At 34.8% G+C, this 20,280-nt stretch overlaps 1 protein-coding gene across 1 annotated transcript; it reads right to left on the bottom strand.

The window, feature by feature from the left end:
- Nucleotides 1-994: 994 nt before the first annotated feature.
- LOC117342007 (dnaJ homolog subfamily C member 3-like) lies at nucleotides 995-18,715 on the bottom strand. Its single transcript, XM_033903947.1, has 11 exons — nucleotides 18,552-18,715; nucleotides 16,053-16,160; nucleotides 15,353-15,477; nucleotides 15,006-15,080; nucleotides 14,686-14,829; nucleotides 13,621-13,802; nucleotides 11,324-11,549; nucleotides 10,447-10,567; nucleotides 9,989-10,121; nucleotides 9,072-9,217; nucleotides 995-7,983 (listed from the first exon to the last, which is right to left on the bottom strand). The coding sequence occupies exons 1-11, from the start codon at nucleotides 18,634-18,636 to the stop codon at nucleotides 7,835-7,837; spliced, it is 1,494 nt and encodes a 497-aa protein (XP_033759838.1). The 5' UTR covers nucleotides 18,637-18,715; the 3' UTR covers nucleotides 995-7,834.
- Nucleotides 18,716-20,280: the final 1,565 nt, after the last annotated feature.

Genomic DNA, 20,280 nt, shown 5'->3' on the forward strand with positions numbered 1-20,280 from the left:
TAATTACTGTCCGTGAGATTAGCAAAACGTTTTACTTGCACGCGAGCATTATATCTGCGTGTAAGTTCCATGTATTCATAATGTACATGTATGTGTTGGTGTGCGTAAGTAGAGGTCATCGACAGACTGGACATGTGACAGCTCTGACGGACTTTGACAGAGTGGTTTCATTGGTTGGACGTTGTTTTCGTACGGTTTTGGTGTTTCTTTGTGTTCAGGCAGTTTTTGAATTTGCCTTTGTAGAATGTAGTTTACTGGTTTGTCCGCTATCGGAAGTTATAATTGGTAAGTTAATTTTATTTGAATGCATTTGCTTTTAAAGTATTTCCCCGTGTGGTTGATTAGCATGAGTGATCATATTATGAAATGTTTTAATGATCTATTGAATAATATGTATTTTATCATATACAGGTATACAATTATACTGTTCTGACAAGACTGTTATATCGGAATCTGATATGAATTTCATCAGTAAAATAAACATCAGGTATTTGCTGTGATATATGTACATACTTATGTATATATATCTAAGTTATCTATATAAGACATTTTGTATTCTTTTGTAGTCTATATAAAAGGCGATGTCAGTGACGCACATCCGGTGTGTGCCTCTGCACAAGTCTACATTAATACATGATAGGTGTTGTAAGTGTATTGTTATTTACACTGAACATATAAAATGTATTTGATGTTCTGATTTCATATAAATCCATAATCAAATTTATTCCCGATAAGTAAACTGAAATTTTATCATTTTGCTTGTATTGAATGTAATTTGTCTAATTTTTGCGAGTTTTGAGTATAATTTGAGAGTCGTTTTGTGTATAATTTGAGAGTCGAGATTATATCTTTTTTTATCTTTGTATGTTTCCGAATGTTTTATTGAAATCATCTTAAATAAATATGAAATTCGAAAAATGAACCCTGTGGTATTGTCTTATGAATGACATTTACATCCGCTACACAAGACAAAAAACAAAGAAGAGATTTTTTGTATAAAGATTTTATTTACATATATTCATTCACAATAAAATCTGTGATGTAATCATTCAAACCTCTGTCTTTCAATAGAAAACACACACAGTCACTTCTCAAACGCTCTGCATAGATGGAACTTTTCCCATGGAAACAACTTGGTTTGTCCAATCAGCACTCATCTCTTCATTTACTCCAAGCTCAAGAATAGTTGCTATGGCAATTGAATTTTGAATTTCAAATTATTTTTTTACTATTTCAAAAAAGTTCATTTTTTCCAAAAATATTAACAAATATTTGTGATATCACAGTCTAACAAATCATTTTGGAAAACAAATTAAGTTTCATTTCATGATTATGATAATTAATATAATACTTACTGAACAATTTTAAAATATTTGCTTTAATATTTAGTTTTTTATATTTATTTTAGATAAACGCTTGACAAGAACACACATACATCTGACTTAGAAACCACATGAAACAATGCTATTCAAACTTAAACATTCATGACTATATAATATCATAAAACACTCCATCATTTTCAAATCTTACATTTCAACAAAATATTGTGTTTTGAGACCAATACAAAAAGTTTAACTTCAAACTGAATTAGTCCTTTATGCTTATTACCCATCAGTTGTTATTCAGATTATAACTGAATTAGTCCTGAATGTTCATTTGAAAAATGTCAAACATTACAAGATGAATTCATTTATCTTATCCAGACAGCTTTTGTTACTATACTTATATTTCATAAGTAACAATGTTTTTAACAGAAGAAATATGATTTCCCTTAGACCTTAAATATTGTGTTTTCATAAAAATAAAATACATTGTATTTCATCTAACTTGACATTGTTCAGAAATCATATGTGTCTTTTACTATACAACAATAATTATTCATTTTGTTTTACTACATGCAGTATTATAAAACTTATGACATTCCTGTACTCAAGCTGTCTAATTACATAATAAATAATAAGATCGCTGTATTGTGTTCTTTTTACCAAAGGGAGATAACTAATAAATATCTCTTTTGTTTTTGATATAGAATGAAATTCTCTGGAAAAAATCCATGATACAACCCAATATTAATCTAAACTATCTGGAAAGGTCATTAATGGTAACTGCCTACACCAGAACATATTTTCTTGTCAGTCTACAATATATGGGAACTCTTTAAGAAATCATTAATAATCTTAAATTCAAAGCGATGTGTTTTTGTCGTAGAAATAGTTCTACAGAAGTAATGCTTGCTGTTTGTACACTAGCCTGAGTTTCCTCTGGCCCCTACACTAGAGACAATGATCCCTCCAACCTTTTAGATTTACCTCTTACAAGAAGAATTAGACTGTCAGAATGTCCAGGTGTGCCCAGAGGAAACACTGGTTACTTAAACACATACACAATAAAATAAACCTTGTGAAAAACTGTCAGACTGGGGATGCAACTACATGTATTTACATGTATTATCTTGTTTCCTGTAACCTTGTATTTATCACAAGTAAAACATGATACTGTATTTACCCAGCAACAAGCCCATGTTTGGTAATAAGCCCAGAAGAAAATTCTAACATAATTTGTCCTATAATCCATTCCAGCGCCCGAGTCGTAGATATAGTCTGGGCCAGAGATATAGTCCGGGCCAGAGATATAGTCCGGGTCAGAGATATAGTCTGGGCCAGAGATATAGTCCGGGTCAGAGATATAGTCTGGGCCAGAGATATAGTCTGGGCCAGAGATATAGTCCGGGTCAGAGATATAGCCTGGGCCAGATATATAGTCTGGGCCAGAGATATAGTCTGAGCCAGAGATATAGTCCGGGTCAGAGATATAGCCTGGGCCAGAGATACAGTCTAGGCCAGAGATAAAGTCCGGGCCAGAGATATAGTCCGGGCCAGAGATATAGTCCGGGCCAGAGATATAGCCTGGGCCAGAGATACAGTCTGGGCCAGAGATACAGTCTGGGCCAGAGATAAAGTCCGGGCCAGAGATAAAGTCCGGGTCAGAGATATAGCCTGGGCCAGAGATACAGTCTGGGCCAGAGATAAAGTCCGGGCCAGAGATATAGTCCGGGCCAGAGATATAGTCCGGGCCAGAGATATAGTCCGGGCCAGAGATATAAGTCTGGGCCAGAGATATAGCCTGGGCCAGAGATATAGCCTGGGCCAGAGATACAGTCTGGGCCAGAGATAAAGTCCGGGCCAGAGATATAGTCCGGGCCAGAGATATAGTCCGGGCCAGAGATACAGTCTGGGCCAGAGATACAGTCCGGGCCAGAGATATAGTCCGGGCCAACTGTTGCATTTCAGGGCTATGTTCACAATAAACTTTCTTTCCCTGCAATGTCTCATGGCTATCTAAAGACATTTAAACATCACAAACAGAAAAATTTAGCATCTTTTCACACTTATCCCTGACTAACAATTAAGTAACAGTACTTCACGTACCACAGAAAAACATGAATAAGCAAAGTAATCATATTTGAAATCAGCACTTATTGAAACACCTTTAATTTCTTTGTATTGACAAAAATAAAACACCATCAGGAGCCATGACAACTCGGACAATTAGAGCATCGGCCTACCTCAGGTGAAGATCTGAGCTGCATGGTTCGATTTGTTTTGTTTAACGTCCTATTAACAGCCAGGGTCATTTAAGGATGTGCCAGGTTTTGGAGGTGAAGAAAAGCCAGTGTACCCGCAGAAAAACCACCGACCTACGGTCAGTACCTGCTAACTGCCCCACGTAGGTTTCGAACTCGCAACCCAGAGGTAGAGGGCTAGTGATAAAGTGTCGAGACACCTTAACCAGTCGGCCACCGCAGTCCCATGTTCGACCCCTTGAGGTAGTCACCAACTACTACAAGGAGACCCAGCCTAAAAATGATCCTAGCTGTTAACAGGGCAATAAACCCAGGAAACAAACAAACACGTCTCCTGCCTATCCTGGATGCTCATCACTGATTGGCTCAAGTAAAGATCTTCTGCATGTGACCTCAACGTTGTGTGGTATTTAAGTTATTTTGATAATTTGACATGATTTAAATTAGTTTACAGGATGAATATGATAACTTGCGAATTGAGATCAACACATGGATGACAAAACAGACATTAAAGAAATCCATTAAACTTTAAAAGTGGGGCTTATTTGAAGTAACAAGCAATAAATGTTTGGCCAATTAAAAATTTGAGCTGTATATACTAAGCCATGACCTCAGATACAAAATTTCCATCAAGCATAGTACAATATCATATCTATCCTGTAATCGGCCATAGGTATCTAAATATATATGTATAATCAACAGCTGTTCTATTGCACGAGGCCTGTTTTATTACATAATCACTAAAACACGGTTAGAATCACTGAAACCTTGACTTTCCTGTAGGCCTAGAAGTCGCCATGACTGTTGTCTGGCAGTGTTGACATCTGACTAACTTAGACGCTTGAAAGGGTAGAAGTAAATTCAAAAACGTCACAGGTGTTCAATAGTTCGCACATTACCAAATTCCAAAGCGTCACAGGTGTTCAATAGTTCGCATGTGACCATGCAATAGTCATTTTAGCCATGCAATAGTTCAAGATATACCTAATGCGTATGGTTGAGGAAAATCAAACGTATTATGTGGGTTGTAAATTCCTGTCATGTCTCTGACCTGGGTGGCAACAGATGAACTCTTGACCCAAAGTAGTGGGTGGGCTTATTGCAAGACATGGGTTGCTGAATAGATATGGCAATACAATTTATATCCAACAGCGTCAAATACAATATTGAAATCAGATCTCCCATACAATAGCATTTTCTTCACGGCAGCAAAAGCTGCTTTTATACATATATATGGATGATGTTAATTCAGCTCACTTTTTACATTATTTCAGTTAACTTAAATAAGTTTCAAAGTATTAAATCTCAATTACATGCATCGACTTAATAATGACAGCAATTAAAGTTTGAATTCATTGTGGACAATTTGTCCTGTACTACCAGAGGAGACGTAAAGGGATACCTGGATCCTAAACATTACTTGTGTTTGAGAGTATTCTCAGTAGTTTAATGGATTTTATACAAAAATCAACAGCACTAAAAACATGGATTTCATTTTAACAGACTACTAAACATACATACAATAGAACTTCAATATTCATTGTTGAGTAAATGGTGATTACATAAGTACCAAACTAATTTCCAGTTTGATGTTGTGACCTCAGACGAAAAAAAAATGAAAATCTAATATCATCAAAATTGACATCTTACAACATATAATGCTTAAATCTACCAGTTGTTGGAATTTAATTTGATAAAAATTTATGATATATATTGAATTTTGTAAGATATTTTCCCATAACTTTTAGATATGATTGAAATTACACATGACAAAAAATGCCATATTTATCCTTCAACAAGCCTAGAGGGCCACACATCAATTTTGACTCAGAGGGCTATTTTATTGTAGGACAGTGAAAGAGCATCTGCTTGCTTTTTCACTGAATCTTTAAGGGGCATTCCTTCGTTCGGACATCAGAAACATTCACAATTTCTGTTGATGAAATCTATATCAGAACAATGATTATACGAGTGTTTGTGCCTATAAGTAATGAAATTAACGCCGAAATGTTCAAGAAAAAGGCATATCTTATACAAATACAGTATTTCTTTGTGGTAATTAGTGATACATTAGGTCGAATTAAGAATTTTCAGGACTTGATACTCGAAGAACTTCGGTTTATCTTGAGAGTAAAACTGACATAATAATGTAAAGATTATAACTTTTACTTCTTGGAAAAAATACTTTTTTTTTCAGGAAGTTTAATTTTGACGACCTAAACTTTATCCAAATGAAGGAATGTCCCTTTGATAGACATAGGTGGGCTTATTGAGGGATATATACGGTATATGGCACACTCAACTACATAGGTCACAATTAACAGAAAACTTCAAGACGTCAGATTGAGCGTTTAAAGTCGGATTTGTGCACACTATGCATCACTTGAAAGAGGCTTCAATTCCCATATAAGGCATCTGCCGTCTGATCATTTTAATACAAGGAGCAGACTTATAACCAGCAGATGGACATTTTTTTATTAGCTTTGTTATAACAACAAAATTATGTTATCCAAATATAAACCGGTACATATTTCTATAGGTAATCGTATGCTTGCTAAGAGATAAAAGTTATCAAGTGTAAAGAACGGAAAAAGGCTAAACTGACTGATTGAAGACATTTGTTTCAAACTGGTAAAAAAGAATCTTTTATTCCTGAATATGTTATCACATTTATGATGATTTCAATATATTATAGAATGAAGATGAATGTTCATCATAGGAAAATACATCAGATACATTTTAACTGACTTCCTTCCACTCAAAATTCATCAAAATATACACATGCACCAACATAAAACTCCATAGCATTCAAAACACTCCATTTATAATCAATAACCCATTTCATTCACTCTTAAACAATAATTTATTACAGATATCCTATATTTTCTGTAACACAGACTGGTAGATAGTGTTGGACATGGTTTCTGTTTCAAATCTTAAATATGTAAAATATTTGTATCCTGACCCATGTTAGGATCAAAACAAATCTCTTATTGAAATTTCATTTCATTTTAATGTATTTGATTCAACAGATTATAAATTCCTGGTCCTGCCATAAATCAGCACACCGAAGGAAAAAGGAAAACACAGAAACAAAACCAGGACGATGTAGAAAATTCAGCAAAAACTTTGGTACAAAAACTGGTTTTGTTTAGGGAAATATAAACACAAAAATAACTATCACATGGAGTCAATGCTAAAACGTGTAGGGTCAGAGATTATTCTATCAGAAATGTTGCTTGTTTACAATTTTTTTATATCTCAATAGTTCAAAAGTACATACAGTAAAACCTGTCCAAAACAAACACAAGAAAGACACTGACTGATAATCACTGAAATAGGGTGTAGAATTGGATGTTGAGATGTTATGGTGTGTTTATGGGCTAAAATTTGTCCAGGGGTTCATGATACATCTTCAATCTTTACACGTACAGACAAACTGATTCACTCATGCAAAGATGAACAATGAAAGTATTTATAAGTAATTATTGTGCATTTAGTAATATTCGCGGGGGATTTAATTTCGTTATATTCGAAGTCATTAAATGTCGTGCGGAAATAAATAACCAGTGAATATCTGAATATAACAAGTGTATGGAGTTGCTTCCTGCAGAACATTTACAACACGTTTTAGCAGAAAATTTAATGCCCCTGAGCTAGGTCTGACTGGAATAATCGTGAAATATCAGCCTCATGAAATTTAACATTTATACAGTATCATATACATGTACTCCCTGTCATTTTTACTAAAATAACTTGACACAAAACCCTAAATTTCCCAAAGTGTTTTATCAGAAACAAATTCAGTTGAACCAAACAGATGGCCTGCTTGTGCAGGTAATCAAATTATACAAGGTTCGGTTTAGACAGGTTTTACTGTACTGGATTCCAATAAATCATCAACTCTTTTAGTTTCACTTAAAAAAAAAAAAATTACGGAACATGAAGAAAATCTTAACTGATATAACCATTTCAAAAAGACCAAACAAGAAAACCCACAAAACATTAGAGAGTTCTGTACATCAAACCTGAGGAGCTATAACCTGTAATTGATGTAAAATCTCTGACACACAATTTTCTCTTCATGTTGATGGTATAAGGCAATCATTGACAGAAAAAATCCAGAAAATTTTGCACTGGAATGAAAAAATTGGAAAATATTCTTTCCCATATAAGCATCAATAACAGTATAAAAACCTATTCAATGTGGATTTTAAGAAAATAATTTCTACTAGTAATAAAGTACCGGCATCAATTGAAGTGGAATTTGAAGTTGAAGCCGCCGCCGCCTCCTGACCCAAAAGGATTGAAGCCTCCCTGGTGCCAGTGATGGCCGCCACCATGTTGTTGCTGTTCAGGGTCAAGTGGATCCTCACCATTATCAAATTGCTGCCTTTTTTCTGGAAAAAAACCCAAATCACCATTATCAAATTGCTGCCTTTTTTCTGAAAAAACCCCCCAGCCCCAATGATACATATACCTTTATATATATATATGTGACCTTGATCTAGCTCCCACAGTAATACAATTTATAGGACAATGTACTGAAGCTCGGGTAACACAAGATAGCTATGAAGTAGTACAGTGTCTCCTTCCACAACATCCATGTTGTTTAATTGTACAACTGATGCTATAACACAGGATACAGAGGAGAAATAACATATGTAGTAGAATTATAGAATTAATAATTCTCACGCTATATTTAACCCAGGCGGTGCTGAAATGTCTAAATCTGGCTATATCTTTCTGCTGAATTGTTTGAAAAATTGAAAAGCTTTGAAAGGTTCAAAAATAGCTGTTGTTGTTGTTATATTGATTTCTCATGATTTCTCTTTGGTAATGAAATTCCTCACCTACTGATACACAGGCAATATTCCTTCACATGAGATTTTTTCATTGTAGAAGTTTTTTTTATTAGAATCCTCATCATAAAGATGCTTGTATAGTGCACAATAATAAACATTATTTTATAATTATAGATTGAATTACTTAAATCCCATTGACACAACGCTCTCTGAATAGAATATACTCATAACCTATAAGTGTTTATACAGATATTTTCAACGTGTTTGGAATTTCTAACACCACAGGGAGATTCTGATTCTTCAGAAAAGTTTTAGTTTTTGAAGATGATTAATTATGGCAGTTACTCTTAACCCTCTGAACTGTCTCTGAACTATGCTCTGCCCCTACCTGGATCAGTGAGGACTTCTTTATCCCTCTGAACTATCCATTACAATCTCTGCCCCTACCTGGCTCAGTGAGGATCTTTTCAGCCCTCTGAACCATTCTTTATGAGCTTTGCCCCTACCTGGATCAGAGATGAATTTTTCGCCCTCTTAACTATTTATTACAAGCTTTACCCCTACCCTGGATCGGTGAGGACATTTTCAGCCCTCTGAACTATTTATTACAAGCTTTGCCCCTACCTGGATCGGTGAGGACCTTTTCAGTCCTCTGAACTATTTATTACAAGCTTTGCCCCTACCTGGATTGGTGAGGACCTCTTTAGCTGCTGCTATATCCACAAACATTTTCTCTGCCTTTGCCTTATCTTCTCCTTTATATCTGTCAGGATGCCATTTCTTAGCCATTTTTTTATAAGCTTTCATAATTTCTTTTTTTCTTGCAGTTCTGGAAAAAATAGAAAAATATCTTATTAAACCCTACTAACTGACGTTTTCTACTTGTAATTAAGAAAATAAGAGAAATGTATATAACAATTCAATCACTATTGAAATATTTCCCTGTATGGGTCGATATGATATATCAACAATTTTCACAGAGAAAAATAAAATATTTATCCCGCATCAAGCACAGTGGCCAGTACATAATCTTTGATGCAAAGTTGGGGACATAGCATAGCATTTTATTTCCTTTTTACTAAACTACAATAGACATGGCTGGATAAGGGTCAAATAAGCCTCATTTCTTTACCATTTATAGGAAAAATTTCCCCGTTTAACAGTTTCCCCCTTGCATGTAAGATCCCCTACAAGATTGTAAAAATCTCCATAGGACTGGTTCACTCCCTCCCACTCACCCCATCACAGCCTGACAACTTCATTTCCATTTTTAATATTTTCTTTCACACTGGTATAGAGTGCAATGTGTAGAAAATGTGCTTGAAATACCGCAAAATGATTTTCCTGTCAATCACTCTGACTGCCAATCGGAGCATTACCCTACACAAACAGTACCAAGGAACTAATGCCCATCGGAACCTTGGGTTTTTCCCTTTAGACAGAAAAAAGAGCATATTTCCCAAAATCCTGCATTGATACCTTCTGGGTGATTACCAGAAATGCCCTTGTTACTGGAGAAAAATTCAGTTCCTTCCACACATAAGAATAAGAAATGTATATGATTTTGGTTTTAAATATAGAATATATTTCATTAACTTACCTTTTTATACCTAAAATTCTGTAATAATCTCTTTTTTGTGACTGTTTAAGTAATTTTTGAGCTTTTTCTAATCCTTCTCTGGCCTGTCGATTATCACCATCTATATTTACAGCAAATTGGTAGTCGCTGACAGCTGTAACATAAAACAAGATGATATAATGTACCAAGTACAGTGACTGGATTTCTCAAGGTTCATACCCTTTTTCGCTTGTACACTGGTCATGACGTAAAAAAAATTCTATTCAAATTGATTGTACATCCATTGTGACAAATGATTTTCCTGTTAAATTCCACTATATATCCATCCATCTACTAAATTATTTTCCTGAACAATTGTATTGTACACCAATCATTAGAAATGATGTTCCTGTTAAATCATACTGTACATGTATGTCCATTGGGACAATTATTTTCCTGATAAATTTTACTGATTGAAAAAAAAAAAAAAAAAAAAATACCTTGATCAAACTGTTCATTAAGTAAATAGGTTTCAGCCCGGTCCATAACAGCTTCTATGTTTTCTGGTTCCAAGTTCAGAATCTCGTTACAGATATCAAAGGCATCATTGATGTTTCCCGTCTACAGGTAAGACATAGCCAAATAAAATACAGGTAAGACATAGTCAAGTTAAATACAGGTAAGATATAGTCAGGTAAAATACAGGTAAGATATAGTCAGGTAAAATACAGGTAAATCATAGTCAGGTAAAACACAGGTAAGATATAGTCAGGTAAAATACAGGTAAGATATAGTCCAGTAAAATATAGGTAAGACATAGTCAGGTAAAATACAGGTAAGACATAGTCAGGTAAAATACAGGTAAATCATAGTCAGGTAAAATACAGGTAAACCATAGTCAAGTAAAATACAGGTAAGACCTAGTCAGTAAAATACAGGTCAGACATTGAATAATATTTTTTACAACACAAGATTTGACATAACTATTTTTTTCTTCGTTATTTATATAAGCAACCAACATTATTGGAGAGTATCAGCAATGATTTTTTCTAACACTCCAAAACAAAAGTGACTTTAAGAAAAATCAGTAAAATCATTTTTCGAAATTAAAAAACTCAGGAGACTGTACATGTTATTACTGTTCATTTAACTTTGATCTGATATACTTATCAAAGGGTCAAAACTTCACATTTGCAGTTGGAAAATCAAGTCTTTCAAAACTGGAGACTTTTGGTTTAACAGATCTTGACAGACCTGCACATATTAATGCAGGCCTTAAGTCTTTATCAAGTCTCGTCCGCAATTATGTCATAAACAAATGCATCTCTTTCGACTATTTGTACCGCGATAAATGGCCCTGGTAACTGAAATATTTACCCGTGAGTGGCAGTGACATAAGAAAGACTTGGCCTTCATTATATACAGCGTAACTGTCGGCTCTGTCTTAAGTATTTGATGAGCTTTGGCTATACAATCCTCGTACTGTTTCTCATTTCTCATGTCCTGGATTGACTGTAGCTGTTTGACCAGCTTCTTCACTTTCTTATAATGTGGATAGCACTCTTTGTGATCGGGGTCAAGTTTTAAACATTCTCGTATATTTCTACAAATAAGAAAGGATACATACCATTAAAAGTGTTTCTAATTACTTCTTACATAAAGATTTTACCTCGACTTTGCGAAGTAGGTTACCTCCCCTGAATCACTAAGAAAGTAATAAGATTATTTGATTAAAATACCCGATACATTTATAAGTTCAGCAAATGCCAATTACTCTAGTGTTTCCAAAAAATTGTACCTACAAAAATGAAATTTTATAGGTATTAACCTTCTCCAAAAATGTACTGACAGCTTGTGCATAGAGGTTACCAACCACCTGGAAGGTCATGCAATGAAAATACATATACAAATGTATATATGTGTTTGCAACAATTTATTTCCATAATAATGATATTGGGGTCTTATTTTCTTGGTTCCCTTCCCTTAAAGACTCTAAGGGACAAATTACGTCATGATGTGAAATTCTATATATATAAAGAAAAAACTTAAGACAAAACCTTGAATATCATTTCTTTGATGCGGATACACAAGCCTTATGTACAGTTGTTCCAATTCATACTCTATTTATCCCCAAATAAGCTACCTCCCGTATTATAAAAGTTCAGTATTAAAATTTAAGGTTTTATTCGTGAACCACTTTAAGCCATGAAACTCAAAACACACAATTTCCCAAAAAATTGTTGATATATATAAATACAGTACTTTAAATACAGTGGAACTTCGTTAACTCGAACTCGGATAACTCGAATACCCCGCTTAACTCGAAGTACCTCGCCGGTCCCGGCCGAATTCTCTCTTTATCTTAGTAAAAAAAACTCGGATAATTCGAATTCGGATAACTCGAAAAACTCGGATAATACGAAGTAAAAATTTGGTCCCAACAATAAAAATCCTACTTGAAATGTTCGAATAACTCGAAGTATAATTTTCGTCGATCGGTGGCAAACGCCGACATTTTTTAAAAGCTAAATTCCGTTTGTAATACTGAACATATCGGCACTACTAACCTACATGCTATTGTAAGTGTTTCATAAATTCATAAAAGAAATTGTCGGTTGAATCTTATAACAACAAGTCTTGGTGATAAAAAGTACTGCTTTACTTACATCAGGTAATTTCCCAAGGCGATCGCCGATATCAGTACACACGATAGTCAACAACTCATCTACCCGTTCGCTCAAGCGGAACTAATCTTTGACACACCGGTAGATCTACCCGGCTGATGTTTTTACAGGTGTATAAATGACACAGTCACCGGCGCCTATTAAATCTTTAAACTGCTGAAACAATAGCGTAATTACTGCCGAGGTGTTCAGAGTACAACTGTAACGGTCAGTGCTGTCTATTAAATCGGATAAAACGCCAACTCAGTTACAGTAACATTTTATACGCACATGCGCAGCCCAACTTCCGGTGCTAATACACATGGAAATGGCGTGGTTATCAATAAAAAGTAAGTAGGCCGATCAAACAGTATTTTATATATGTCCAATAAAAGGTAATGGTTATGTTACGTTTTGTATGCAATCTGTGTTAAACTTAAACGGTTATTTGTTTTGACATTAATAACTTGTTATTTTGTCGAATTCCGTTTTATCGTTTATCTTTTGCAAACATGACTTGCACATCAGATCGTTATTGAAGTGACTAAGTGAAAGAAACTTTATCGTGACTGTATATCGGCAAAACTACACCAAATTACAAGTGACATAACGAAATATTACATTTACATTTATATGTATTGACCAGTCTTTACACTTAACTGATGAACGACAGAGCGGAGTTATTATGATTATATAATGTTGACAAATATTGACCAAACTTTTCACCAAAAACGATAACTCGCTTAATTCGAACACTCGGATAACTCGAAGTTTTTTCGTGGTCCCGTCGACTTCGAGTTAACGAAGTTCCACTGTATGTATATATTGATATGTCAATTTTCAAAAGCATCATTACACTACTGACTTATATATTCCTTATATTTGTCAGTATTCAGGAAACTTTGTTTTTCTAAAAGGTGGTTTGATGGCTTCTAAACAATCTGTGATTTCCAATTTTGGTTTCAGGATCATTTTAATTTTTAATTTTTGTTTTAACTGCTGAGAACTTACATAAGAGAATTCTCTGCATCCCCCATGTCATAGTAGAGGAGGCTGAGTTTTAGAAAAGCTGGTGTGTTGTCACTTCGGAGCTTGGTTGTAGAACGAATGTCACCGACAGCCTTAAAGTAATCCCCCTGGGCCATGTAGCATTCTGCCCTGATCTCTCGCAGCTCCACATCCCAGGGACACACCTAAATTCAAGACAGTGGACGATATGTTACAGGCACAATAGTTTTAGACACGTAATCAAGGGTGAGATTTTATAAAGCAAAAGTTAAGCATACCATTTCAGGGAAAAACATAACTAATAATCAAAGGTAAATCATTCTAGTACTTCTCAAGAAAATATTGTAATATTGACAACTTTATTCTACATATCAACATGACAAAAAAATTGAAATTATCAAGAAAAACAATTAAGGAGTAGATCAATTGTTTTATAGCAGAACAAACATAATATGACAGGGCTTTTACTCACTGGTTTCGGAAAGGGCCTTTTTGTCTCATTTTGGGAAGAAAATTGGTGAATTGGGATTGATTTTTTCAGGAGTAAACTGCAAATTTTGGGAATTTGGCTTAGATATGAAATAAATTCAATTGGGAATGGGGCCCATTAAGGGACCCAAAAAGCCCCCAGAAAAAGCCCTGTATGACATAATATGACATCATATCTGAAGATAGTTTATGCACCAATTACGAGTGACTGTGTAGAGTTTTATCCAGGTATTCTACTTGATGTGTGATACTGATTTATAGACTGTAATGTCTACTGTCCATATCAGCATCAAAACTCCCTCCGCTGGTAGTACTGATGCCTTTCACTTCGTCAACTGATCATCAGGTTTGATTCCCCAATCAGATGTGGAAAAAGTTTGGAGGTCACCATTCTGACCATGTCAGTTCCCCTTGGGAACTCTACTTTCCTCCCACACTGAGACTCCTCATGCTTTTCCATACGAACCAATAAAATCTCTTAATATAAAATTATATAACTTGTTTTGCAACTGTTCTGAAGAAAAAAAATCAAGTTTTTTTTGCGAGTGCCAGCTTCATGTACGCAGTCACATGACTTACCTCTATTGCCTGGGTCAATAGGTCTATAGAAGCCTGAAACTCCCTCATTTGGTAAAAATGTTTTGCATCTTGTATACTACTCTGGAGGGGGTGTATTTTATGTATGTTTGAATTTGCCTCTTCATTGGTTGGATCTTTGGATAACTAAAAATAACACAGAAATCTTATAGACAATAGACAATTAAGACATTTCAAATTGAACAACTGTAGAAGAAGTTTGAATCTCAATGTGGTTTCCATGCAGACAGATTTTAGATTTTTAATGTATCTCAAATTAAAACTACCACTAGAAAATTGTTAGGAGCTGGTGCTATACTTACCACAACAGCAAAGTCCTCTTTGGCTTTATCTAGGTTTCCTTGCTTCATTAATACATTCCCCCGCTGAGATCTGGCCTGAAAAAAGGTTCAAATTCATCTATGTTCATCCAATAACTAGAAAGACATTTAAAGAATAAAATGTGAATTCTAAACACCAATTTGTAAAATAAAACATTTTTGTATATTGTAAAATTACTGTTATAATAAGTTCCAAAACATACATGCATGGGTTCTTCAATTAATTTGGTATCTGTCGACTGGGCATGGTTTTACCCCTTTTGCAGGCTTCTTCAGGACCTGAACCTCTGACCTGTACTTATATTGACCTTGTTATATATCAAACTTACAGCAGTGAAGTCCGGTTTTAGTTGTATCACTTGATCAAGGTCTGGAAGGGCAGACTTGGATTTCCCCAGAGCTAGAAACACTGTTGCACGACGGAAATAAGTCATATAGTTATTGGGATCTCCGTCTGAAATAAAAATACAAACCATGAGTTGACATAACAGTAGGACATGTGTAGCTCACAGCACCTCTCATTGTATTTAATCTAATAAATGCACTTCCCCTTTTGTAGGATAGATCTAGAGACCTTAATTAAAGGTGTTTATTTCCCCCCCCCCCCCCCCCCCCCCTTAATTAAATTTTATAAAAGAGTTTGTTTATTAATTCAGTGATTTCACAGTGAATACATTCATGTCAATGATTTAAAGCTTACATTTATCCCTTTTGTGCTTTTGGCATCAAGTGCACCATGCCCAACAAAAAGTGGTTCACAAATAAGCCCTTCACAAACTTTAATACTAAAAATTTACATTAGTGGAAGGGGCTGAGAAAAAACATGCTAAAAACATTTACATTAGTGGAGGAGGTGGGGAAAAACATGCCGAGAGAAATTCCTAATAACTTGTAAGATTAAAGAAAGGCTGGCTCAATAAATCCTAACTGAATATCTAATATCACTATAGTTCAAAGAAAGAACTGACTTTATTAATTCACCAAAACTAATTAATATGACAGTGTGACGCCTGTCAAAGATACACCTACCAACTGCAGCGTGGTAATGTGACAGTGCATCAGCTAGCTGACCTGCCGCCAGAAGTTTCTTCCCCATTTCCAGGTGCTGTTGTACTTCTGCAGGTGATCCATCTACACCTACAATTAATCATATTCATGTTAATTATCACATGTATGTATTACAACATAATAGAATTTACCACTGGAAAGAGAGAGCGAAGCCACCATATATATATAATATAATGGTTATAATTCCTATACACCAGTTGTGATATACAAATGTATACCGTATTTATTCTAATAAACGCCCCAGGGGCGTGAAATTTTTCCAAGGGGGGGGGGCGTTTAATGGAGATCAAAATTTCAGAGTCTGTAAGTTGTGAGATCTGTTGTATGTACCCATTTCACACCATGAAACATATAGTGGTACTGTGTATATATAGTTACTGAAACTTTGTTTTGTGGTTTGTGTTAGTTTTATGTTGGATATCCTTTAAATAATTACCTCTGGACACGTGGATGGATATATAACTGTCACTGTAAGTTCTTTTTCTCGAATTGAGGAATTTTTCTTTCCAAAAAAGGGTGAGGGGGCGTTAATTAGAATAAATACGGTATATATCTGAAAAGTCTTTCCAAATACCTAAACATACCTTAGCACAACAGTATATTGTTAATTTGTTAACATGTTGAAGGACATTTTAAACAGCTGCATGATGCAGTTTATAATTCGTTTTGGCATAAGATCTTCACCCTAAAGACAATCACAGCTTAGGTTCTAATTGGCCCCAAATTTAAAGAAGCCACATGCACTCAATCCCTTTTGTATATTTCAAAATGATAATGGCATCAAATCCCTAATAGGAAGAGTAATGAATAATATATATATCCTGTCCGCACTTCGGGTCAAACTATATTGACCTTTATCTCTATAGGTTTGGTGTTATATTGTTTAACTCTAAGCACACTAAGGTGTTCAAGACTTTCAAAACAAATATTTTGGCTGCTAAATTCATTCTTATTTCATTCAGGTAACAGTCTAATAACCACTTCCTTTACAGAATCCAGAGAGAACATGATGTACAGAAAGAGTTGATGTACTATCAACAGCTGTGTACATTTAATATATAAGGATATGGCTTAGCTCCCCTGTGTGTGAGCTGCATACATGTTTGGGGACTGTGATATATGCTTCTGGTGATTAAATATATGGACTAATGTCAACTTTATAGTGCTATCTCACTGAAGTATACTACCCAAAACCACCAGCCAGGCATCCAATCTGCCACATTATACTGACAATGGGTGAACCAGTCATCCCACTCCCAAAAAGCTGAGTGTTATAAGCAGCAACAACTACATCAAATGTAGCAGTACCAGGTCTTTTTCTGAGGGCTTTTTGGGGCTGATATTGGACCCCATTCCCAGTTGAATTTGCTTTCATATCTAATCAATTTCCAAAAGTTTGCAGTTTACTCAAGCTCCTTAAAAAATCTTTATCAATTCATCAATTTTCTTCCCAATATGAGACAAAATGATGGCTCCATCCCAAAGCAGTAAAAAAAAAAACCCAAAAAACTACAGTGCATATCGCATTTCCATTTTACATAAATATGTATTGCCAAAGGTAACACTTGACTTTGATGCTTTCAATGTCCAGCCTCGGGGGAAACTTGTGTTATCTTAAGATAAATGCATATATAGACATTAAGGAGGCTGTCAGAGAGCTCACTCAAGCTCACAGTTATAGAATATCTGGTTTAATTTAGTGGGCAGTTTTAATGGCCAGGTACAATATTACTCAATAGGTTCAAACAACAATCTAGAGTTTGAAGATCCTATGTTTAAATACTTATCTGGTTGTGTGCATTTTTTCAGCCCTGTTATAAATGATGACCAACAACACAGAAAGAGGTAGTAGTGGTATGTATTTCATTTGGTCGACATCTGGGGCTTTAGGAACAAGACTTTTGAATGAGGGAGATATTTAATGGAATTTTACTTGTTCCATCATCACTTGCTACAAGGTTAGCTCAATTAATGAATCTTTCGTTTGAATTGTTTATCTTTTAAAAGCTTCCATCGCATTTTGAATCTCCTATTTTACACTGTCTCTTCCAAAAATCCCATGCCAATTGATAGGTATGGATTGGAGCTCTTACTATTGAAGCAATTCATCAACATTTTTAATTCATGCAAACTGTCATCAACAAATAAAAGGACAATTTCAAAGGACATTTCAGTTATTTCAGATCTGTCAAAAATGAATTAGTGTACTAGAAATCTACTTCATAGAAGTCAACAAAACGATTTCTAATATGTGCAATACATGTACTTAGAAAAATGAAGAATATTTGAATTACGGAATGTGCTCCGATTATTCAATATCATAAATATTTTGTATAGATAAATATTATGTATATCATTACCTGGTGAATATATTTACCGGTACTTCCCTAAAAGTAACTTCGATTTTTCTTCATGATTGACATCAACATTGCATTAGCTATTATATTACGACCAACTTACCTTCAAGATAGACGTCCATAGATAAAATAAACACTACCATGGATTTCGTTAGACATATCAGTCGACGTATTGTTATCACAGACATGTTGGAAACTAGTTCCAAGTAAAGTAACGTGTCCTTCTCCTGTGAGCATCAGTTTGCAGTCGATTCTAGTGTGTGTACTCGTGGGTTACCTCGATTGGCCAAACCATCTACTTCCGGGTCAAAGAACAATTCTCGCAGGCTGGTTTATTCTCGCGAGACAAGCGAGTCGGGCGTTCACGTCCACGCCTGTGTTTACGACAGTGTATAAACTATTAACAAATAAGCGTAGAATATAATATAACTGTAACATGTAGACGAAAATGAAGCGACATTTGATTGCGTGGAGGAGTGCATCATAAAATTACGAAAATAAAGAAATGATCAAATATCAATATATGATCTGTTAGCGGTCTACTTTCAGTTTCGGTTTGTATCTCTTGATCAGGGCGGATTTAATACCTTTGTAAAGGTACGTCTTAAAGCAACACAAAATCACCTTGTCTATACACATAGACATGTTTAGTCGATAAGGTATTTCTAACTGATGTTATCGACATGTCCCTGTGATCCGTCTCTCTTTTCATATCAAACTAATAACAGTTCTTAACAGTTTTAGCGAAAATGGCGTGGAACCACAATTGGTTGATTAATAGTAGAAAATAAATTTAAGACACCAAAAAGGATTTTTGTTCAATTGAAATGCATCTTTTCAACCCACCGTAAAAACTTTTCGCTTTATTCTGCAATTAAGATGAATAAATTATAATAATAAGTATATAAGTCTTAGAGTACTTTAATCATGAAGGCATACATTTTATAATTATATTGTATGCAATATTGGCCCATGTAATTCATATTAACAGAATTTAAAAGAGGGTCTCCATCCTTTTCAAACAACTTAATAGTATTTTCAGGATTGCTTCTGTTAATTGGTCTATCTTAAATTTGTAATGTTGTAAAATAGCATAGAACGTATACACAAGTCATGGAATATGAGGAATAAACCAAAGGAAGGGTACACAAGGCATATAGAATACAAAGGATACACCAGGTATATAATACAAAGGATACACCAGACATAGAATACAAAGGATACACCAGGTATAGAATACAAAGGATACACCAGGTATAGAATACAAAGGATACACTAGGTATATAGAATACAAAGGATACACCAGGTATAGAATACAAAGGATACACCAGGTATAGAATACAAAGGATACACCAGACATAGAATACAAAGGATACACCATACATAGAATACAAAGGATACACCAGGTATAGAATACAAAGGATATACCAGGTATAGAATACAAAGGATATACCAGGTATAGAATACAAAGGATACACCAGGTATAGAATACAAAGGATACACCATACATAGAATACAAAGGATACACCAGGTATAGAATACAAAGGATACACCAGGTATAGAATACAAAGGATACACCATACATAGAATACAAAGGATACACCAGGTATAGAATACAAAGGATACACCAGGTATATAATACAAAGGATACACCAAGTATAGAATACAAAGGATACACCAGGTATAGAATACAAAGGATACACCAGGTATAGAATACAAAGGATACACCAGGTATAGAATACAAAGGATACACCAGGTATAGAATACAAAGGATACACCAGACATAGAATACAAAGGATACACCAGGTATAGAATACAAAGGATACACCAGA

Source organism: Pecten maximus, chromosome 14, assembly GCF_902652985.1.
Source record: "Pecten maximus chromosome 14, xPecMax1.1, whole genome shotgun sequence".
NCBI lineage: Eukaryota > Metazoa > Mollusca > Bivalvia > Pectinida > Pectinidae > Pecten > Pecten maximus.

Bases quoted from the DNA above. Each gene is read 5' to 3' on its own strand.
- LOC117342007 (XM_033903947.1), bottom strand. From the start codon at position 18,636: ATGTCTGTGATAACAATACGTCGACTGATATGTCTAACGAAATCCATG. The intron at 15,081-15,352 runs GTAAGTTTGATA...ACCTTTTTTCAG, and splicing joins TAAAACCGGACTTCACTGCT to GCCAGATCTCAGCGGGGGAA. The intron at 10,122-10,446 runs GTATTTTTTTTT...TTTATGTTACAG, and splicing joins TAATGAACAGTTTGATCAAG to CTGTCAGCGACTACCAATTT.